Source organism: Salvelinus alpinus, chromosome 18 (assembly GCF_045679555.1).
Source record: "Salvelinus alpinus chromosome 18, SLU_Salpinus.1, whole genome shotgun sequence".
Lineage (NCBI taxonomy): Eukaryota > Metazoa > Chordata > Actinopteri > Salmoniformes > Salmonidae > Salvelinus > Salvelinus alpinus.
The window spans coordinates 27,073,104-27,094,856 of NC_092103.1; the positions used below are offsets into that span (position 1 = coordinate 27,073,104).

General features: G+C 44.0%; 1 protein-coding gene across 1 annotated transcript in view; it reads right to left on the bottom strand.

The window, feature by feature from the left end:
* LOC139543428 (TNF receptor-associated factor 3-like) overlaps positions 1-18,998 on the bottom strand; it is a 36,062-nt gene extending 17,064 nt beyond the window's left edge. Inside the window, exons 1-23 of the mRNA XM_071349533.1 lie at positions 18,606-18,998; positions 17,141-17,272; positions 15,715-15,805; positions 14,992-15,061; positions 14,703-14,806; positions 14,265-14,360; positions 14,080-14,151; positions 13,549-13,629; positions 13,236-13,347; positions 12,285-12,401; positions 11,914-12,004; positions 11,515-11,619; positions 10,920-11,004; positions 10,379-10,415; positions 6,553-6,763; positions 6,256-6,334; positions 5,831-5,929; positions 5,437-5,598; positions 5,209-5,283; positions 4,932-5,006; positions 4,675-4,761; positions 3,680-4,156; positions 3,342-3,519 (exon numbers count right to left, since the gene is read on the bottom strand). Of these exons, the coding sequence (XP_071205634.1) occupies positions 3,342-3,519; positions 3,680-4,156; positions 4,675-4,761; positions 4,932-5,006; positions 5,209-5,283; positions 5,437-5,598; positions 5,831-5,929; positions 6,256-6,334; positions 6,553-6,763; positions 10,379-10,415; positions 10,920-11,004; positions 11,515-11,619; positions 11,914-12,004; positions 12,285-12,401; positions 13,236-13,347; positions 13,549-13,629; positions 14,080-14,151; positions 14,265-14,360; positions 14,703-14,806; positions 14,992-15,061; positions 15,715-15,805; positions 17,141-17,272; positions 18,606-18,718 (2,749 nt within the window). The 5' untranslated portion in view covers positions 18,719-18,998. The remainder of the gene's footprint in view (positions 1-3,341; positions 3,520-3,679; positions 4,157-4,674; positions 4,762-4,931; positions 5,007-5,208; positions 5,284-5,436; positions 5,599-5,830; positions 5,930-6,255; positions 6,335-6,552; positions 6,764-10,378; positions 10,416-10,919; positions 11,005-11,514; positions 11,620-11,913; positions 12,005-12,284; positions 12,402-13,235; positions 13,348-13,548; positions 13,630-14,079; positions 14,152-14,264; positions 14,361-14,702; positions 14,807-14,991; positions 15,062-15,714; positions 15,806-17,140; positions 17,273-18,605) is intronic.
* Positions 18,999-21,753: the final 2,755 nt, after the last annotated feature.

Genomic DNA, 21,753 nt, shown 5'->3' on the forward strand with positions numbered 1-21,753 from the left:
AGCTCACGTCCTGACCAACACTAAAACAAGCAAAACACATAAGAACTATGGTCAGGACGTGACAGTACCCCCCTCCTGAGGTGCGGACTCCGAACGCACCCCTAAAACTCAAGGGGAGGGTCTGGGTGGGCATCTGTCCGCGGTGGCGGCTCCGGCTCCGGACGAGGCCACCACTCCACCATTGTCTTTGTCCCCCTCCTTAGCGTCCTTTGAGTGGCGACCCTCGCCCCCGACCTTGGCCTAGGAATCCTCACCAAGGTCCCCACTAAATTGAGGAGACAGCTCAGGACAGAGAGGTAGCTCAGGACAGAGAGGTAGCTCAGGACAGAGAGGTAGCTCAGGACTGAAGGGCAGCTCCGGACAGAGGCAGCTCTGGACTGAAGGGCAGCTCCGGACTAATGGCAGCTCCGGACTGAGGGGCAGCACCGGACTGAGGGGCAGCTCCGGACTGAGGGGCAGCTCCGGGCTGAGGGGCAGCTCCGGGCTGAGGGGCAGCTCCGGGCTGAGGGGCAGCTCATGACTGGAGGGCAGCTCATGACTGGAGGGCAGCTCATGACTGGAAGGCAGCTCATGACTGGAGGGCAGCTCATGACTGGAGGGCAGCTCATGACTGGAGGGCAGCTCATGACTGGAAGGCAGCTCATGACTGGAGGGCAGCTCATGACTGGAGGGCAGCTCATGACTGGAAGGCAGCTCATGACTGGAGGGCAGCTCATGACTGGAGGGCAGCTCATGACTGGAGGGCAGCTCATGACTGGAAGGCAGCTCATGACTGGAAGGCAGCTCATGACTGGCAGGCAGCTCAGACTGCGCTGGGCAGGCAGGCAGCTCAGACTGCACTGGGCAGGCAGGCAGCTCAGACGGCGCTGGGCAGGCAGGCAGCTCAGACGGCGCTGGGCAGGCAGGCAGCTCAGACGGCGCTGGGCAGGCGGCCGACTCTGACCTGCTGAGGCGCACAGTAGGCCTGGTGCGTGGTGCCGGAACTGGTGGTACCGGACTGGAGACCCGCACCTCAAGGCTAGTGCGGGGAGCAGGAACAGGGCACACTGGACTCTCGAGGCGCACTATAGGCCTGGTGCGTGGTACCGGCACTGGTGGTACCGGGCTGAGGGCACGCACCTCAGGGCGAGTGCGCGGAGAAGGAACAGTGCGTACAGGGCTCTGGAGACGCACAGGAGGCTTGGTGCGTGGTGTAGGCACTGGTGGTACTGGGCTGGGGCGGGAAGGTGGTGCCGGATATACCGGACCGTGCAGGCGTACTGGCTCCCTTGAGCACCGAGCCTGCCCAACCTTACCTGGTTGAATGCTCCCCGTAGCCCGTCCAGTGCGGGGAGGTGGAATAACCCGCACTGGGCTGTGTTGGCGAACCGGGGACACCATGCGTAAGGCTGGTGCCATGTATACCGGCCCGAGGAGACGTACTGGAGGCCAGATATGTTGAGCCGGCTTCATGGCACTTGGCTCAATGCTCAATCTAGCCCGGCCAGTGCGGGGAGGTGGAATAACCCGCACCGGGCTATGCACACGTACAGGAGACACCGTGCGCTCTTCCGCATAACACGGTGTCTGCCCGTACTCCCGCTCTCCACGGTAAGCATGGGAAGTGGGCGCAGGTTTCCTACCTGCCTTCGCCACACTACCCTTTATCCCCCCCCCCCAAGAAATGTTTGGGGTTTCAGCTCAGGTTTCAGCTCAGGCAGGCAGGCAGTTCAGACGGCGCTGGGCAGGCGGCCGACTCTGACCTGCTGAGGCGCACAGTAGGCCTGTGCGTGGTGCCGGAACTGGTGGTACCGGACTGGAGACCCGCACCTCAAGGCTAGTGCGGGGAGCAGGAACAGGGCACACTGGACTCTCGAGGCGCACTATAGGCCTGGTGCGTGGTACCGGCACTGGTGGTACCGGGCTGAGGGCACGCACCTCAGGGCGAGTGCGCGGAGAAGGAACAGTGCGTACAGGGCTCTGGAGACGCACAGGAGGCTTGGTGCGTGGTGTAGGCACTGGTGGTACTGGGCTGGGGCGGGAAGGTGGCGCCGGATATACCGGACCGTGCAGGCGTACTGGCTCCCTTGAGCACCGAGCCTGCCCAACCTTACCTGGTTGAATGCTCCCCGTAGCCCGTCCAGTGCGGGGAGGTGGAATAACCCGCACTGGGCTGTGTTGGCGAACCGGGGACACCATGCGTAAGGCTGGTGCCATGTATACCGGCCCGAGGAGACGTACTGGAGGCCAGATATGTTGAGCCGGCTTCATGGCACTTGGCTCAATGCTCAATCTAGCCCGGCCAGTGCGGGGAGGTAGAATAACCCGCACCGGGCTATGCACACGTACAGGAGACACCGTGCGCTCTTCCGCATAACACGGTGTCTGCCCGTACTCCCGCTCTCCACGGTAAGCATGGGAAGTGGGCGCAGGTTTCCTACCTGCCTTCGCCACTCCTACCCTTTAGCCCCCCCCCCCCCAAGAAATTTTTGGGGTTTCTTCACGGGCTTCCAGCCACGCTTCCGTGCTGCCTCCTCATACCACCGCTCCTGGGCTTTAGCTGCCTCCATCTCTTCCCGAGAGCGGCGATATTCTCCAATGTGAGCCCAGTGTCCTTTTCCCTCCAAAATGTCCTCCCATGTCCAGGAGTCCTGTGTAGCTGGCCGCTGCTGCTGCTGTCGCTGCCCGTAGCCACGCTGCTTGGTCCGAGTTAGGTGGGTGGTTCTGTAACGGCAGTCTAAGTCGTCCTCCTCCTCGGACGAGGAGAGGCGAGAAGGATCGGAGGACCAATGTACAGCGTGGTAAGTTTCCATGATTTAATAACACGAAAACTAGACAAAATACAAAACAACAAACGAACCAACCGTCACAGTCCCGTGTGGCACAAACACTGACACAGGAAACAACCACCCACAAAATCCCAACACAAAACAAGCCACCTATATATGATTCTCAATCAGGGACAACGATTGACAGCTGCCTCTGATTGAGAACCATATTAGGCTGAACACAGAAACAGACAAACTAGACACACAACATAGAATGCCCACCCAGCTCACGTCCTGACCAACACTAAAACAAGCAAAACACATAAGAACTATGGTCAGGACGTGACAGGTGTAGAAGGCTGTTGGGGAAAAACAGACATATTTTATAGCCATATTTACTGGTGTAGAAGGCTGAAAAACTGTGATTTAAATATTATTATGGAAACACAATAGCCTACGTTTTGCACTGTCATTATGACTTGCACTACTATGATATAATATAGTCTCGATATGGTAGTTCTGGTTTCGGTCTTGACTCGGTCTCGAAGACCCTTTGGTCTCAGTCTTAACACGGACTGCAATAGTTAGGTTTACCTGGTGAGAACATGGCAGGGGCTCGGCCAGCGATGGCATCCTGTCTCTTCTTGGTAAAGTCAGAGATCCTCCAGATGAAGACGCCGTCGAATGTGGTGGCCGATATCTCCCTCAGCCTGCCTTCCATCTCTGCTACCGTCAGGTCCTTCAGCCCCACCGTCCTCTCCAGCTGCCGCACCTGAGACACACACACCAATATGTGTTAGCTTCTATGAATTCAATAACCTCAGAACCTCCAGCTTTATACCCCAGTAAGTCATGCCATTGAATTAAAATGTTGGGAAAGGGCTATATAAATTAAATGACTGAATTTAATTTCTGCTTCAGGGCCTTCCTACCTTGTTGCTCAGGGCCTCGATCTTATCCTGGTCTAGGCGGTGCTGTCTGTTACTGGCCTCCATGGTTGTGGCAAAGCGCTCCACCTCTCGGTTCAACACGCAAACCACATTCTCAAACATCCCCGCCTTCACCTCCAGGTCGGTGCACCTGCGTCCCAGCTCCGCCACCTTGGTCTTCTCACTGTGGAGCTGCAGCTCCAGGGCCGCCCCCACCGAGCTGGGCAAGGGGGTGAAGGAGGTGGACACAGTCAGGGTGGGGGCCAGGGCGGGAGGTGGAGGCAGGGGAAGAGCTAGGGCGGGAGGCCCGGACAGGCCCGGGGAGGAAGAAGAGTTGGTGGCCCCCTGCACGGTAGGCCCGGTGGAGGTAGTGCTGAGCTGGGAGACGCGTGCTTCCAGCTCCCTGAGGGAATGGTGGAGCTCCAGGAGCTTGTTTCCAGCCAGCTCCAGGCCTTGCGGCTGCAGGCCCTCCATGCTCACCTTCATGGATGGAGAGGAAGAAAATAAGGTAGGTAAAGTAAACACAGAGCCAAGTCTGCTAATGCTAATGTAAATGCTAAGTAAATGCTAATGCAAACAACCATCTTTTAGCGCAGTGTTATTCAAACTTTTTCAGCAGGGACCCCATTTTTTCCACCAGAATTTCTGGGGACCCCATTTTTTTCGCATTAATTTCTCGCGACCCCACCCCAAATCTAATTACACAACCATAAAATTGGTACATTTCGATTTTTACATCAGCACATAACCTTCAATTCATTACGTTTTCATCTCTTAACAAAACAAAAGGAAACCAATAAATATATCTACTAAATACAATTGTATTTCATTATCTTTCTCAACAACTTTTTTATATAGTCCCATATAATATCTTGTACTTTTATAATAATTTTTTGGGCAACCCCATTGCAGTTCCCCTACGACCCCGACTTTGAATACCACTGCTTTAGTGTGTGTAATGGGCATTTCCGCTCCACTACATCCATACTCATCCTCACCTTCATGCCCATAATGTAGTGCAGCAGCAAGTTGAGGTGCTCGTAGGCGCAGGCCCTCTCGTGGTCATGGATCCTCTCCTTCTCCACCTGTACAGAGATAGGGGGTGAGGACAGCTGTTCTAACAGTAGCACTGCATTATTACCAGGTAATATTTAAGAAATAACATGGTAAAATAGTAATTACACAGTAACAACCTCGTTTGTTTAATTGGGATTCATTAAAACCATAGCTCTGAAGAGATAAGAAAGCTACTTACTGACATATCACACCCAACAACATGGAATCTGCATGGAGTTCTGAATTTGCTGCAGAACTTAATGTGGTCCACATACTAGGGAAAGAGCCAAAGACAAAACAATACACAATGATTTGACAAGTTCTACAGCTATTTCAAACATCAACCTTCTTAAAAGAGAGTGGATTATTTTCTCTCAATATTGAGCTTCCTTTTCCGTTATGCATTTTCCAAACGCATTCAGTCACGTTTGGCTATAATTGGCTATATTGTGTGTGTTGAAACTTTAAGAACTCACCTTCTCCCTGGGTATTTTCTTCTTGGCACAGCCTTCACAGATCATGGGGTACTTGGGGCAGATCTCGTCGTGGGCCTAAATAAAGGACGTGTTTTTGTATAGCTTCTTACAAATATTGACCCTAATGTTCCTTGCAAAATTGATACAATCGTAAGCCATCCATTTGAGAGATTTCACAAATAAACAGATGGATGGAAGTTCTCTCTCAGAGCATGCATTATTTCTCACCTTGATGTTTTTGAAATGGAATGGTTCCTTGCAGTACTTGCAGTTGAGAGTTCTCTCAGGGCACTCTCGCTCGTTGTGGCGTTCCTGTTCGTTGAAGCGGATCTGCTCTTTACAGGAGGGGCAGGGGATGATCATGTACTCACACTTCCCCTCGTGGCTCAACTGTAAGAGACAGGATTCATTTGGCTTTAGTATACGTTCAGAACAGCCTAAACAAGGATCTTCGGTCAAACTGATTGTGAAGCAAGAACACAGCAAAGCAAATAGAGTATTGAGGTGCATTGCTTATAACCATCTGTGGCACCATTTCTTTTTTCAAACAAAAACGTCCGTCTAAATGCATCATTGAATGATGAAAAGGTTTATAATCAGTCTAAAACCACACTCAACTAACCTCATATTCTTTAATATTGCCTTTCCAGGTACAGCCTTCGCTGATGCAGACAACAGAGAGGTTTTCGACCTCTCGTCGAGCTGCGTTGTCAGGAAAAGCCTGCAGAAGTGAGAGCAAACAAACATTTTGCTGAGGCTTTTTCCTTTACAGTGAATCTGTACTGTTTCCGAATGCTTAATTTATGATTGAGAGGTGTGTGTGTGTGTGTGTGTGTGTGTGTGTGTGTGTGTGTGTGTGTGTGTGTGTGTGTGTGTGTGTGTGTGTGTGTGTGTGTGTGTGTGTGTGTGTGTGTGTGTGTGTGAGATAAGCGCACACGCTCCAAATAACATGGACGCATATTATTTGAAGGGTACATTTTGATCTTACTTTTTCTTTGAGAGGATAAAGTGGCACTGTAATGAAAGACGCATATTGTAGAAACTTACACAGCCTTGTTTTAGAATCGACGTGGGCTCTTCAAAAATGTCCTCTTTGATACAAGCATTGCATTTCTGAGGTCCATCTCTGTAATGGGAATATTATGTCAACAAACAGTACAAAATAACAGTACAGTCAGTATTGTCAAATGTGTAATATATTCATCAGGCATCATAACCTGGGGTGCATTTCAATAGTCTAAAGTTTCTTCCTTAGGTTTTACCAGACCAGTACTTACACATTACAGCTAAAGAAGAAAATACAGATGAGTATATACAGTTGAGATACACTCTTTGAACTCCCACCTGACAGTCCTATTGAAGCAGTAGGAACAGAAGCGGTGTCCACACTGGGCTTGGAAGGGCCTCCGCAGCAGCTTCTGACAGCAGTTACACAGGTGTTTATCTTCCAGCTTGTTGGCCAGGATCTGCTTGGGGAAGCCGGGTTTGTTGCTCTCCATGGACGACGGAGGGGATGGTTCTTGCGTGGCCATGATTCCCTCAGTACGCCTAAGACCTGGCAACAACAACGTCAGAGTCCAAATTAACTTGAAAAGTTTACTATGAAGGCATATTTTTCTGATGTGTTGATGACATGGTAAAGCTAGATTATCAGTGAGCGCAGGTCTCCATCTGAATATATTTTGGAAACCAAACTATAATACTATTTAATTAAGACTGAGAGAAAGGTACTGCAGACAGTAGGCCACTGCTTTTCCTGTATATGACACTAATACAATACTACGTCAGTCGGGTCAGAGATAGACAATTTGGCAGATCTGATGTATTTGCCAGTATGTATTTCTTGTTTAGGTTCTTGTTTAGGCATTATAGCCCATTGCCCATAATAAACAATTGGAATGGTATGGCATCTAGCCTGATAATTGTGCATTCAAAAAAGCTTGTCATTGTATTAGAAGAGAAAATAATTATACTGAACAAAAATATGAACACAACATTCGATAATTTCAACAATTTTACTGAGTTACAGTTCATATAAGGAAATCAGTCAATTGAAATAAATGTATTTGGCCCTAATCTATGGATTTCACACGACTGGGCAGGGGCGCTTGAAAACCATGGTTTAATTTTTGTAAAGGTAATGGATTTGAAACTGAGGAGCCAGGCCCAGCCAAACATAATTAGTTTTTCCCCACAAAAGGGCTTTATTATAGACAGAAATACTCCTCAATTTCATGGCTGGTCTCATATAATCCCGCAGATGAAGAAGCCAGGTTACACATGGCTACACATGGTCTGAGGTTGTGAGGACGGTTGGACGTACTGTTAAATTCTCTAAAACAACATTGGAGGCCACTTACGGTAGAGAAATTAACATAAATTATCTGGCAACAACTCTGGTGGACATTCCTAGTCAGCATGCCAATTGCACATTTCCTCAAAACTTGAGACATCTGGGGCATTGTGTTGTGTGACAAAACTGCACATTTTAGAGTGGCCTTGTATTGTCCCCAGCACAAGGTGCACCTGTGTAATGATTGTGCTGTTTAATCAGCTTCTTGATTTGCCAATGTCAGGTGGATGGATTATCTTGGCAAAGGATAAATGCTCACTGAACAAGGATGTAAACAAATGTCTGCACAACAGTTGAGAGAAATAATATTTTTGTGCTTAAGGAGAATTTCGGGAAATTTTTATTTCAGCTCATGAAACATGGGACCAACACTTTACATGTTGCGTTTATATTTTTGTTCAGTACATATTTTTCTATATTTTGAAACATTTATGGTTTAGCAGACACGACCACATGGACCTACGGTCTGCTTGTACTAATACATGCACCGTGCATAAATAAAAACAGTTATTGACACTATCAACGACAACTTCAATGCAGCTAACCAGGCATTGAGAGAAATAGCAAAAGGCCCGTCTCCCTTTGTTTACATTTCGAGTCAGCAGTCATAGCACCGTGTAGCTCGCGCTACAGTCGTGTCAGAACAGTTGATGGTCGGGTCATCACACAAAAATGCTCCGTGCATAGTCAGACATTGCGAATGATGCTTACAAATGGTAAATCCATTGGTGTTGCTCTCGTCTGCATTCCCCTATCGTAGTTGCTAAGCTATCAGCATCTTTAGCTGGAGGTGGGGTACCCTGCATTCCAGCCGCCACGCCCCTTTAAAACCAGGTGCACAAACCAGTTTGCTGCGAAAATGGTTTGGCATTGAAAATGGACGGTATTGCAATTACATAAAACTTACCCGCGTTTTAAACTGTCATCGCTTGCAGAGACAGTAGAATACTCCTAGTCGCAGCCCCGCGCGCGTTAAATTTACAGATGTTGCATGATGTGACTCTGCAGAAGAATGATTCTGTTTTCTTTAATGTTAACGACATAATACATATGGTACCGAGAAGCGATGGCTGTTATTGTTCAATTTCGCCATTACACTTTGCAGTGTGGGTGTTACGTCATGTGCAGCCTTAACATGGGTTGAGACAGGCCAAATGTAAAGGGGGTGCCTTCCTAACGATAATCCATTGCTAATGGTTTCATATGACATTTAAAATAATGAAAATATAGGCATTTGGACAAATTATATAGGTTAGTTGTGCATAATTTAGTTTTATAATTTTCATGTTTACCAAGCATACCTCCCAATAGGTGAGTTTATAATGATTGACAAGACATCAATTGAGGCTCTATAATAGTAGGCTAGTAGCTGCCACTATTATAACAACTTCCCTCCCTCATTCATTAGAATAAAATGCAGATATTTTGTTCAGATGTGAAAAGCATGACAAATGTATCAACAGTGTAGTCTTTATGTATTGTGAACACTCAAAGTGAATGCAAACCATTAATTCACTTGACACTGGCAAAACGCACTGAAAGAGCAGTCTGTTCTGTGGTATGAGGTTGAATGGGGCACTCAAATTCATGCTCTGCTTTACCTGAATGCAAATCTTACACAAAGTAGGGGACCAGTGTTGGACCACACTGTCAGACAAGGTGAGGGAGTCATGTCTCTTTTACTATATACATCCATGATGCAGTAGAAGCCATAGACTTGTCATATCTTTTAGATGGCATTCACTTCAGTTATACATTGTGTGAATCATTCAGTGCTTAATGGAAATTGAGAAAATGGAGCCTATTTACTGAGTGGTTGCAAACAGCATTTAGGCATGTTGGACGACAGTTTGAGACAAAAAATGAAGCAAGAACTATAAATATTTTATTGGCAAGTCATACCTGTAACAAAAGGGGCACATGACCAGTAGGCATTACAAGACTGACCATTTTTGAAATGTTAATAGAAAAACATTGAAATAGGTGGGTCCTTGGGACCTACTCATACCTGAAAACCTAACATTAATATTGAAAAGCTTCTCAGGTACAGTACTACATAGGCTAAAGCTTATGGCTTCTCTTTGCTAAGGGTTGCATCCTATACCTTAAAACCTGAACACCTAACTCAAATTTCCACAGAAATCTCCCATTGACATCGAGGCATGATTTAATGCGGCAATCAGCAGTTGAAACAATGCATTTTCCCGCCCCGGTTTCGGTAAAAAACACATGGGGCTGGGGAAATGTAACCACTCAAATTAATAGACAAAGCTATGGATGCAAAGACTGACCACCAATGATGTCATAGTTTTAACCATGTTTTTAGGCTATATAGTGTTTGTTTACATTAACTTCGTTTTCAAATATTGGAGTAAAACAAGCTTATATTTTGGGTTCTGGTGGGGTACAACAGTTGAACTAAGCTCATGAAACACCTATAAGTTATGTACCCATTGATTCTTGAAGAATATCATTAATTCAGTCCAAAATGAATGTAGCAACTGCAGATTGCCCCTAAAAGCAGAATTCTGCGTTATTAAGCGCGTGAGTTTCAAGTTAGGATTCAGCCCAAACTAGCTACAGTTGCTGAAATGTCTTGATTACTCTGGCATGCTAATCAGACACAAAATAATGGGTTTTGTCCTGAGTAGAAAGAGAAGGAAGATACTGCTATTGCACAATTAAGAAATGGTCTCTTTTCCAAAGTGGCAGTCTGTTATTTGGTAACAGATTGCCGATCAGATCTGCAGTGTTTTCACCAGCGTTTTATGAAGGCGCCACTTCCGTCCAGCGAGGCGACCAACGGGTCCTTAAGTCAGGTCTCTTCAAGTAGCTTACGGAGATTTCTCTGAATCTGGTTTGGTAGGATTATTGACAGGTTAAAACATGCACTGAATTAATAAAAACACACCTCAAAACAATAGCATGCATGAGAGGCTGATGAGCAGAGAACACTCCCACATTGGCCTCTTCAGTCCCCAACAAGCTCACTTTATGTAACCGAGTGGGGAATGGTTCATACAAAATATGTTATTGGGAAAGCAGAGCTATTGTCCCACTTAATGAGTAGTTGTTAGCTCAGTGACAGAGCTGACTGCATGGCATGTTTGAGCAGTTCCATGGAGCTGACTTGCGTGGCATGTTTGAGCAGTTCCATGGAGTGGCGAGGTGACAATGAAAGAGTATCACACACACACACTCGAGCATGACACAGGAGCTGGGCAAACTCAGACAAGCTAGACTAGTAACTATAAGCTACTCCCAAAAAGTGAACTTTAATGAAGCGGATTAAACAACTTTTGGGAGTAGCAAACAGTGAGCAGATATTGACACTGTCTTCGTTGGCAAGGAAACAAACCTTTTCTAGCTTGAACAGGTTTGTAGACAGCTCCCCATAAATTTCGGCATTGAAGTCGACCTGCGATCTGTGATGCACAACGTTTCTGAAACAAAATATGCTCTGAATTAGCCGTCGTATGAATTCAGTTTCAGCTCATTCCTATAGCAAGACGCAAATGAAAGACCACAAATGCAAAAGGTCAATTTTACTGTATCCCGTCATTAGAATACATGTACGTATTGTAAAATAGCCTTTAAATTAAACACCTAAAGAAATTAACATTTAGATTGTATGGATTTTTAACACAAGTGAGTTTACAATTTTCTATGGAAAAGTCAGGAAATGTTTGGAAAAATTACATCAAAACATGCATATTACATATATTTATAACATGATAAAGAATGACAGTTTCTTGACTGACAGTCATTCTTCGGGTTTTCCAACAGTTTGTGATGTCAAATTCCAGGTTTATCATGCACTATAACACTATCTACTGTATACCACGGATACTAGGACTGGATTCGCATTGCAATTGTTCATCTGTTAACAAATTCCCATTGATGCTCTGTTATCTCAGACAAAGCTGTTGTGAGTGTTAAATGGCAGCTCTTACTCGTTGTGTGCATACTCCCCCACGGAACTCAATGAGTTCAGCCGCTTCTCAAGAGCCACAATCTTGAAGGCCATGTAACACGAAGACAAGACAAGGACACTAACTCTGCAAAGACAACAAAACACGTCACGCACCCCGATGAGGGCTGGAATCTACAGGAACCCATTGGCGTTCAATAAGAAACAAGCATTTCCAATTCAACTCCCATTGTTGAATCATCTCCTACAAGACAAACAGTCACAATTCCACAACCAAGTTAACACCCAAGGCAGGACAAAACACCCAGTTCACTTAACTTGTTTTGACATGCCTGGCGACAAGTGAAATTATTAGATTAGCTACAAAACTTGTCAGATGGCCTCGACACCCCCTTATGACTCATAATGAGAGGATACTCACAGGAACAAATAGACGAGTAGAAGGGTGTTCAATGACACTGGCTGTAGCGATTTCACTTTGTGTACAACACCCTGGGCAGGCTTGGTCGGCCCTACAGATAAGACAGGATTAGTGCACAGGTCAGCAACACAGAGGGCCGGACTTAAATCCAAAAAGACGAAGCCAAACAAATTAATTAACACTTGCAGAACTACATCTTTAAGATCTTATCCTTCTATTAATGTTTATATTACAATCTGTTGTACTTTTCAGATTCCATTCCCTCTGGAAAATGATAGAAGCCAAAGGATACCAGGGAGAGAGAATGCAGAAGTATTTAACAGAGTCTAGCCATTTCCATTGCACCACGCTCATGCATAAGGGGGCCTCACCGTTCTGGTGAGCGGCTCCGTGTTTTTGGTTGGGGGTCTGGAGGTGGATGTCTGCGTGCACCGCCACCTCTCCATTCTTCACTGCGCTCAGGAACGTGTCTGGGATGCTGGGGAACTCTGCAGAAACAAACACAGATTGCTCTCTGAACACCACAAGTCGTTAAATATTTGAACTAATTTCCTTTCAATTCAACATGCCTAACTACCAACATTATCAGATGTGGTCTTGTTAATTGGTATCAAGGCCAGGTCACCTGTGCACAAACTAAACCATGTTAGCCCACTGAGCTAAAGCCAAGGCATTCCTTCGGGGAGCTAAGATGAGTCTTCAGGTCTCAGGCAAGATTACTCTTCATGTGCGCGTGGCTCACCGAACCATCTGTGTTACACTCAGCCTTCCAATAAGCATATGCAGTGAACAGGTGAAAGGATATACAGCTCTCTCATTGATGTATGTACTAAGACTGATTTGTCTATAGCCAATTAATCCCAATTACTTTTTGAAATAGACGTTATTGATTTTCTTAAACAAACCATAAAATCATGACTGTATCAACATGTAAAAAGTAAATCGTGTCTGTTCAAATACAGCTGAACTCAAGCCTACAAGAAAAAGTGAGCCTGTACAGTACAAGTTTGACGACTGCTGTGTCTGGGCAGAGAAGCTGAACTAACTGAAAGCCTCTGATTGCACCTCCCAGTCCAACTCATGACTCAGTAATAACTAATCTATTAGGTTATTAGAAGCTGTGAGAGTACTGCTCTTTTCTAAGCTGTATAGATAAGACTACATACTCAGGGGCAATTCCTTTCTCTTTCTAATCACCATCTCGCAAGGTTTATTTCTGTCTCTATGATGTTGCATCTGTCTGTCTATTGTGTATGATGATTGTCTTGTTTTTCACAAGGTGGAGGGTTGGACTTCCCTGCCATCATAAAGGGAGAACCCACCCGTCATTTTCTCATAGTCTGGGGTCTGGGAGCCTGAGCTGCTGGTCTCCAGCATGTCTTGCCTCCTCTGGCACACAACCCCATCCAGGTCTGAGAAGTCTCCAGAGAAATCCTACACACAGAATATTTACATTCATTTTGTCCATACAGTTGAACCCATTGAAATAAAAACATTATTGAATATAAATGAAACTTTGTCCAGACACAGAGGGTACAGTAGAACCATTACATTACACACACACACCCTATGCTGTATGGTCATAAAATAAGAAGATTTGGGAGAAAGGAGAAAGGCAACTGTCTTAGTACTGACCAGAGGAAGTGAGGAGGGACAATCGGCTATGAAGCTGTTCTCAGCAGAGGAAGTAATGAGGCTGCTCCCTGTATTGTCCCCCTACAATGGTGTTCAATGAGTTAGACTTGAAAAGTAAGGCCGGGACGATACCAGTATCGCAATACTCATTAGTACCGTGGCAAGGAAACAAAAAGCGTATTCAATTTCTTTAGGAAAACAGCCCTAATGTTGTAAACAAACATCATCCAGTCACATGTATTTATTTCCCAAGCTATAGCACACAATATTTTACATAGAGGAAGTTTTTAAAGGACCAAAGAGTTGCTCTACTTCGTGTTTATTTTTTTCCATGGCAAAAATTTACTTTGATACTGGTATCGTCACAGCCCTATGGAAAAGTCCCTGTTGCAGTCTAATACAGTATTATGACAACAGAAAGAACATGTTTAACCTCAGTGCTAATGTTATCTGTAAAACAACACAGAATAAGACTATTTAAAATGTCACAACAATGCATTAAAGAAAAGAGGACAAGGAGGAAGAACTTACATCCAGATGAACGCAGATGGATTTCAGAAGTTTATAGGTTGTATCTCGGGATAGGAATGATGCAAATACGTGCTGGAAAACAGATTTTAAATAATGAATTATAATGACAATAATGAAAAATAATAAGTGTTATTAATTAAGACCAAACTTGACAATTGAATATCTACAAATAAAACTGGTCATACCCGCTTGTTTGTGGATGTGATAACGAGTGCATTTGGAACCAAAATGGCAGTTTTTGTCTTCTTGATAAGAGTCACAGAGAGTACAGGAATAGCAATCTGGGAAAGGGAAAGCAAACATTATTTCACTTCAACTATATTTCAGTGAATGTCTTGTTTGAACCTCTTTTCCTAGAGAGACCAGCAAGGAGAAACAGTCAATAAAAAGTATTATTAAAAACATTTATAGCAAATCTGTTGACATTGAGTCAGTGAAACACACCTCCTGGTCTACAACCTTCAGTTCATTAGTAGGAAAGTCAACTCCTGATAAATGTAACGACTCAGAATTGTAATGATAGTGTGTGCACTAAACTGGGGCTTGCAGTTATCAGGAACAACAATGTAATTAAATCTAGACTGGAGGAGTAATGACTATAGTATTCCATTGTTATACTGTACCTTAGTATCTCTGCCGAAGACTTTGGAGTGGAAACATATCCAGTTATCAGACACAAACATTTTGCCCTGATACAGCATGTCTTTCTGCAGTGCACAGGTGTAACCTGAGAAGAGGCATAGCAGAGGATGTCAGGCAAAATCTATTCTGCACAAATGACAAGACTGTATGGCTTATTTTCAAGTGAAAGAAGAATGCAAATCTTATGTATTTTTATAAACAAGAGGAAACTGGAGAAAGTCACCCTATGTCTTTTTAACTTTCACTTAAATTGAAGATTACGCCACTTACTTTGTTTCAGTAACTCATCCTTGCTGATTTCTTTGAATATTTTATGGTACTGGGCATTTGTCTTGGATATCTGCAAGAGAAGACAATACATCCAAATGTTGATAAATGTGACCTTTTGAAATGTATTACTTTCTTTACCTCCCTTTCCAAATGACCAAACGTATTGAGGTGCATGTGCAACTAGGTAATGTCAAATACGACCATCCATATAAAGATCATTAGGGTTGTGTAGACTTAAAGCTACAATCTAACTTTTTGGGCGACTCGACCAAATTCACATAGAAATTTAAGTTAGAGATCTGTCATTCTTATTGAAAGCAAGGCTAAGAAGTGTTCTATGTGCACTATTTCTATGCTTCCCATTTTTTAAGTTTAGTTTTTTGGATCTTTTACTTTCAGTTTCACAGCTGAAAATACAATATTTTTGGTGATGGAAAATATATTTCACAGCGGTTTAGATGGTACAATGATTCTCTACACAATGACTGCTTGTTTTGTCAAACTGAAATTAGGCGCACTATTAGAACGTTTTCAACCAGGAAATGGCAGAGTGAGTTCTGCATATTGCACCTTTAACTTGGTCAAGATACTTTACTCACAAAACTCTAGTTTTGCAAGTCAGCTGCTCAGCCATTATGCTAATTCCAAACAAACATACACACATTGTGGAGACCAATGGAAAATGTGATTGTGTGGGTGGCCCGATATACAGTATAAACACACCTGGCTGGACTGGGATTTCTTTCTTCCTTCAAACTTAGTTTCACCGTCACTTGGAGTTTGCATTGGGGAAGGCAGCTCCACAGCCTTAAATCTGAAAAAGGGGACAAGATTAACACACAAGCACAGTAGCAACCCATACTGCAAGTGATTGGTACAAAAACAATAAATGTAGACAGACAACTTCAATAGAATAGTCCAAAACAAGTTGACTTGGCTAAGTTCTTACTGTCAATGACACATCCACTTTGACTCCCATTGAAATGAAATATTGTTTCCCCTAGATCTACAGCAGTGAAAAAGACGAGCAACTCCCATGAGGACAGCCAGCCACATCCCTTGCAGCATGGTTATGTAAAGTGTGTTGTTTATACAGCAACATCAAGGTTCGTCAACACAATACTCGGCCAAGCTTCGTAGGTCACAAAACAGGCCAAAATGTTTTGAAATGGAAAACAAATTGGCTTTTCTTATTAGTCAAGCAAAAGAAGAACCTCCTGTTTCGAAACAGTTTCTCCTGATTTGCAGCTAATGAACTCGATCCAGGTGTGGATCACATAACAGCCCCAGACAGTGCAGTCTGATGTATTAATCAATAACATAAAACTGTGTTCTAGCGCCATCGAATGTGGTCAAGGATTAGAGAGTTGGTAATCTACACTACCGTTCGAAAGTTTGGGGTCACCTAGAAATGTCCTTGTTTTTGAAAGAAAAGCACATTTGTCAATTAAAATAACATCAAATTGATCAGAAATACAGCATAGACATTGTTAATGTTGTAAATTACTATTGTAGCTGGAAACGGCTGATTTTTAATGGAATATCTACATAGGTGTACAGAGGCCCATTGTCTAATGATCTATTAGCCTTTTAAAATGATAAACCTGGATTAGCTAACACAACGTGCCATTGGAACACAGGAGTGATGGTTGCTGATAATGGGCCTCTGTGCGCCTACGTAGATTTCCCATTTAAAATCTGCCGTTTCCAGCAACAATAGTCATTTATAACATTAACAATGTCTACATTTCTGATCAATTTGATGTTATTTTAATGGACAAAAAATGGCTTTTCTTTCAAAAACAAGGAAATTTCGAAGTGACTTTTAAACAGAAGTGTATATATCCAAGTTCCAAAACCTCACATGTATGGTATCACAACAAATTGGTATGACAATAATGGCTAAAGCATTGTTTCTCCATCCCTAGGGGATCCACAGGTGGTGCACATTTTGTTCTAGACCAGCACAAACTAACTTGATCTACGGACACTAAACTAAGGGGCTTGGAGATTAGTTTAATCAAATATGTCAGTGCTGGGCTAAAACAAAACATGTGCACCCTATGTGCTAGAACAGACAGTTGACCATTTTACCACATATTCACATCATTACACATAATACATGATTTATGGTATCTGTAAGTCTCACTTCATGAGGGGCGGTTTCTTCCTGCTCTCCGAGAGGTCTGACTCAGTGTCCATTGACACCTGAGTGTCCCCAGCAGACCTCCCACTGGCACTCCTCCTGTGCCTGTCCTCTCCTCCATTCGCTGCCTCTGACCTGGACACAGTAGTGACAGTCAAACATGAAACGTTGTAGCTAGCTAAACTTGTGTTGTTTCTCCATTCAGACCTGCAGAGATGAATTATTAAAACGTTTAGTCTCAAGTGATGGGAAGGAAAACAGCAGGGCAGAAGTAATACAAAGATCTGGCACCTTTTGATGTGGGACAACAGTCAGTAGAAGAGGTTTTCCTTCTTTATGAACATGGACATTGATTCAACTAGCTACCTATCATTGGGAAATCATTTAACAAAATCCCCATTCAAACTCTTTCAAAAAGAGGATCAAATCTGTCTGAGCATTGATATTGCACATTTACCAATGAAGCCTGTAGTTTTTGGAAATCGCAGTCAACTTTAGTTACTGAAGTCATACAATCTTTATTAACCTTTGAAAACCATACATTAAAATGCAATCAACAATTCTCACTGCTGTCAACCTTAGCTAGCAAGCAACACTGAACAAAAATATAAAATGCAACATGCAACAATTACAAAGACTGTACTGATTTACAGTTTATAGAGTTGATCAGGCTGTTGATTGTGAACTGTAGCCCCACTCCTCTTCAATGGGTGTGCGAAGTTTCTGAATATTGGTGGGAACTGGGACCCAGAGCATCCCAAACATGCTCCAAATGGAAAACACAAACAATCGTTTCTGTTGGACAAATTCAGGTAGGTCCCTCCCCGTTTCGTTTGCGCAGTTCGCTTCGGTTTAGTTCTTAACGGTTATGAATACACCCCAAAGAAAATAGTACAAAACAACAAGGGAACTACCTGAATTTGTCCAATAGAAACTCGTTTTCATTGCAAAACGTTTTCTATTTGGAGTAAACAATTTGTTGCAAAACGTTTTGCAACAGAATTGGCGCAATGAACTGATTGGACATACTTAACTGGCTGATTAAGACCAAACAGTGCCACGCGTCAAATGTTAACGATATCCCCCATCAGAATGACGACAAATAACCTTGATTGTGCATTTGCGAAACTTAACTAACTAGGTAGACAAACAATGGAGGAAAATCCATTGGGACGAGGTCAACTTTAGTTCTCCAATTCCATGTCTTTAAAGTTGAAAACACTGTTCGCTTGCTAACGTTAGCATTATAGAAATAACTGCATAAAAAATACACAACCTATCATAACTTCGTGTGAGGTTGCTTCCAAATGAAACGCAAAGTTTATCGACAGGGGTCGGGAAAGCAAGGACTTAACTAGCTAACGCTAGCTAGCTATGCATCAACAACAAAAGTGGTTACATGGCTAACTTGCAAGCTTACTAGGCCCCCGGCCTTGCGCTGTACTGGACTGAAAACATACAAACTTACGTCGATTGGATCCCTCTCGGATCTTTTCTGACCGGTTTGACAGACTTTACAACTTGTTCTGGCGTAGATAACGGAGTTAGGTCTCTGTCCGGTTGTTCGGTCATAAGTACCATCTCTTGAGGGACAGCCTGGATTCGCTTTCCTTAACAGTTCCCTAACTCCGTAAAAACTTTGGCAGTGACTCCGTCCTACGCCAAGGAGGGGTTAAATTTGGGAAGATCGTTCGATACCCGGGACACTATGTGGAGGTAGGACATGGAAGAGGGGGTGGGTTGATCTGGTGGCCCGAGTGGGGGCAACCAAACATGGCACTGCGCTGACATTAATCACTTTATTTCAGGACAATATCAATAAAGCCTTCACTTACACCCCCGCCTCGTTTAGTTTCTAATTTACTCCCCCCTTTCCTTCTTATCCCTTCCTCGCTACTTCTCTCCCCTAATTTCACAATGGCACAGGGCAGTTGCTAAATGCCGCCATCGTGTGTCGAATAGGCAGACACAAATACATATTTTTAATTTTTTTAAAACCAGGTAGGCAAGTTGAGAACAAGTTCTCATTTACAATTGCGACCTGGCCAAGATAAAGCAAAGCAGTTCGACACATACAACAACACAGAGTTACACATGGAGTAAAACAAACATACAGTCAATAATACAGTAGAAAAATATGTCTATATACAATGTGAGCAAATGAGGTGAGATAAGGGAGGTAAAGGCAAAAGAAGGCCATGGTGGCGAAGTAAATACAATATAGCAAGTAAAACACTGGAATGGTAGATTTGCAGTGGAAGAATGTGCAAAGTAGAAATAGAAATAATGGGGTGCAAAGGAGAAAAATAAATAAATACAGTAGGGTAAGAGGTAGTTGTTTGGGCTAAATTATAGATGGGCTATGTACAGGTGCAGTAATCTGTGAGCTGCTCTGACAGCTGGTGCTTAAAGCTAGTGAGGGAGATAAGTGTTTCCAGTTTCAGAGATTTTTGTAGTTAGTTCCAGTCATTGGCAGCAGAGAACTGGAAGGAGAGGCGGCCAAAGGAGGAATTGGTTTTGGGGGTGACCAGAGAGATATACCTGCTGGAGCGCGTGCTACAGGTGGGTGCTGCTATGGTGACCAGCGAGCTGAGATAAGGGGGGGCTTTACCTAGCAGGGTCTTGTAGATGACCTGGAGCCAGTGGGTTTGGCAACGAGTATGAAGCGAGGGCCAGCCAACGAGAGCATACCATGTCGCAGTGGTGGGTAGTATATGGGGCTTTGGTGACAAAACGTACGGCACTGTGATAGACTGCATCCAATTTATTGAGTAGGGTATTGGAGGCTATTTTGTAAATGACATCGCCGAAGTCGAGGATCGGTAGGATGGTCAGTTTTACGAGGGTATGTTTGACAGCATGAGTGAAGGATGCTTTGTTGAGAAATAGGATGCCAATTCTAGATTTAACTTTGGATTGGAGATGTTTGATGTGAGTCTGGAAGGAGAGTTTACAGTCTAACCAGACACCTATGGCCCTATATGACGACGATACCCCCGGACAGGGCCAACTAGGCAGGATATAACCCCACTCACTTTCTCAAAGCAAAGCTCCCACACCAACGAAGGGATATCAACTAACCTACTACCCCAAGACAAAGTTGAGTATAGCCCAGGAAGATCTCCCACCAGTGACTAAACCCACTCAAATCGAGTAGGGAAAAAGCCTGTCAAGACAGGAAACACCACTCCTAGGGAGGGCATGGGAGAGCACTAGTAAGCCAGTGAAACCCGTAATAGGGTCAGATGCAAAGAATCTCAGTGGAGAGAGGGGAGCCAGCCAGACAGAGACATCAAGGGCAGGTTGTCACTCCAGTGCCTTGCCTTTAACCTTCACACCCCTGGGCCAGACTACACTCAAACATAGGACCTACTGAAGAGATGAGTCTTCAGTAAAGACTTAAAGGTCGAGACCTAGTCTCTCACATGGATACGCAGACCATTCCATAAAAATGTAGCTCTATAGTAGAAAGCCCTCTTGAAATTCTAGGAACAATAAGGAGGCTTGCGTCTTGCAACCATAGCGTACGTGTAGGTATGTACGGCAGGACCAAATCGGAGAGATAGGTAGGAGCAAGTCCATGTGATGCTTTTTAGGTTAGCAGTAAAATCTTCAAATCAGTCCTAGCCTTAACAGGAAACCAGTGTAGAGAGGCTAACACTGGAATATGAGTAATATGATCAAAAGTTTGGGTTCTAGTCAAGATTCTAGCAGCCGTATTTAGCATTAACTGAAGTTTATTTAGTGCTTTATCCGGGTAGCCAGAGAGTAGAGCAGAAGAAGTGGCAAATGTATGGATGAGCTTTTCTGCAGAATTTCTGGACAATAACTTTGTGATTACGAAAATGGAAAATAGCTACCCATTAAATATTTTTTATGTGCTTGTAAAAAGAGAGATCAGGGTCCAGAGTAACACCGAGGTCCTTCACAGTTTTATTCTAGATTCATTGTCAGATCAAACAGCAGATCTTTCTTTCTTGGGACCTAGAGATAGCATCTATGTTTTGTTAGAGTTTAAAATATCTAATTTCTTGTGACAGTTGTTTTTTGTTTTTAGAGGTGAGACTGCATCTAGGTTATTACACAAGGTTAAGTTTAGATCCTTGGTTAGGTGGTTAACTGATTTTTGTATTCCAACGTCCTTGGGTAGGTGGAGGGAGTCTGGAAGGGCATCTAGGAATCTTTGGGTTGTCTGAGAATTTATAGCGCGGCTTTTGAATATCCTTGGTTGGGGTCAGAGCACATTATTTGTTGCGATTGCAAACTTAATAAGATGGTGGTCCGATAGTCCACCCAAAAAACATTTCGATCCACAATATTTATTCTACGGGACAAAATTAGATCCAGGGTATGATTGTGGCAATGCGTAGGTCCCGAGACATGTTGAACAATACCCACTGGATCGATGATGGCTCCTAAAGCCTTTTGGTGTGTGTCTGTGAACTTTTCTATTTGAATATTGAAGGCACCAAAAATTCGGAATATTTTCTGCAATGACTATGAGGTCCAATAGGAATTCAGGGGACTCAATGAGTAACGCTGTATATGGCCCAGGAGGCCTGTAAACAGTAGCTCTACAAATGTATTGAGTAGGCTGCATAGATTTCATGACTAGA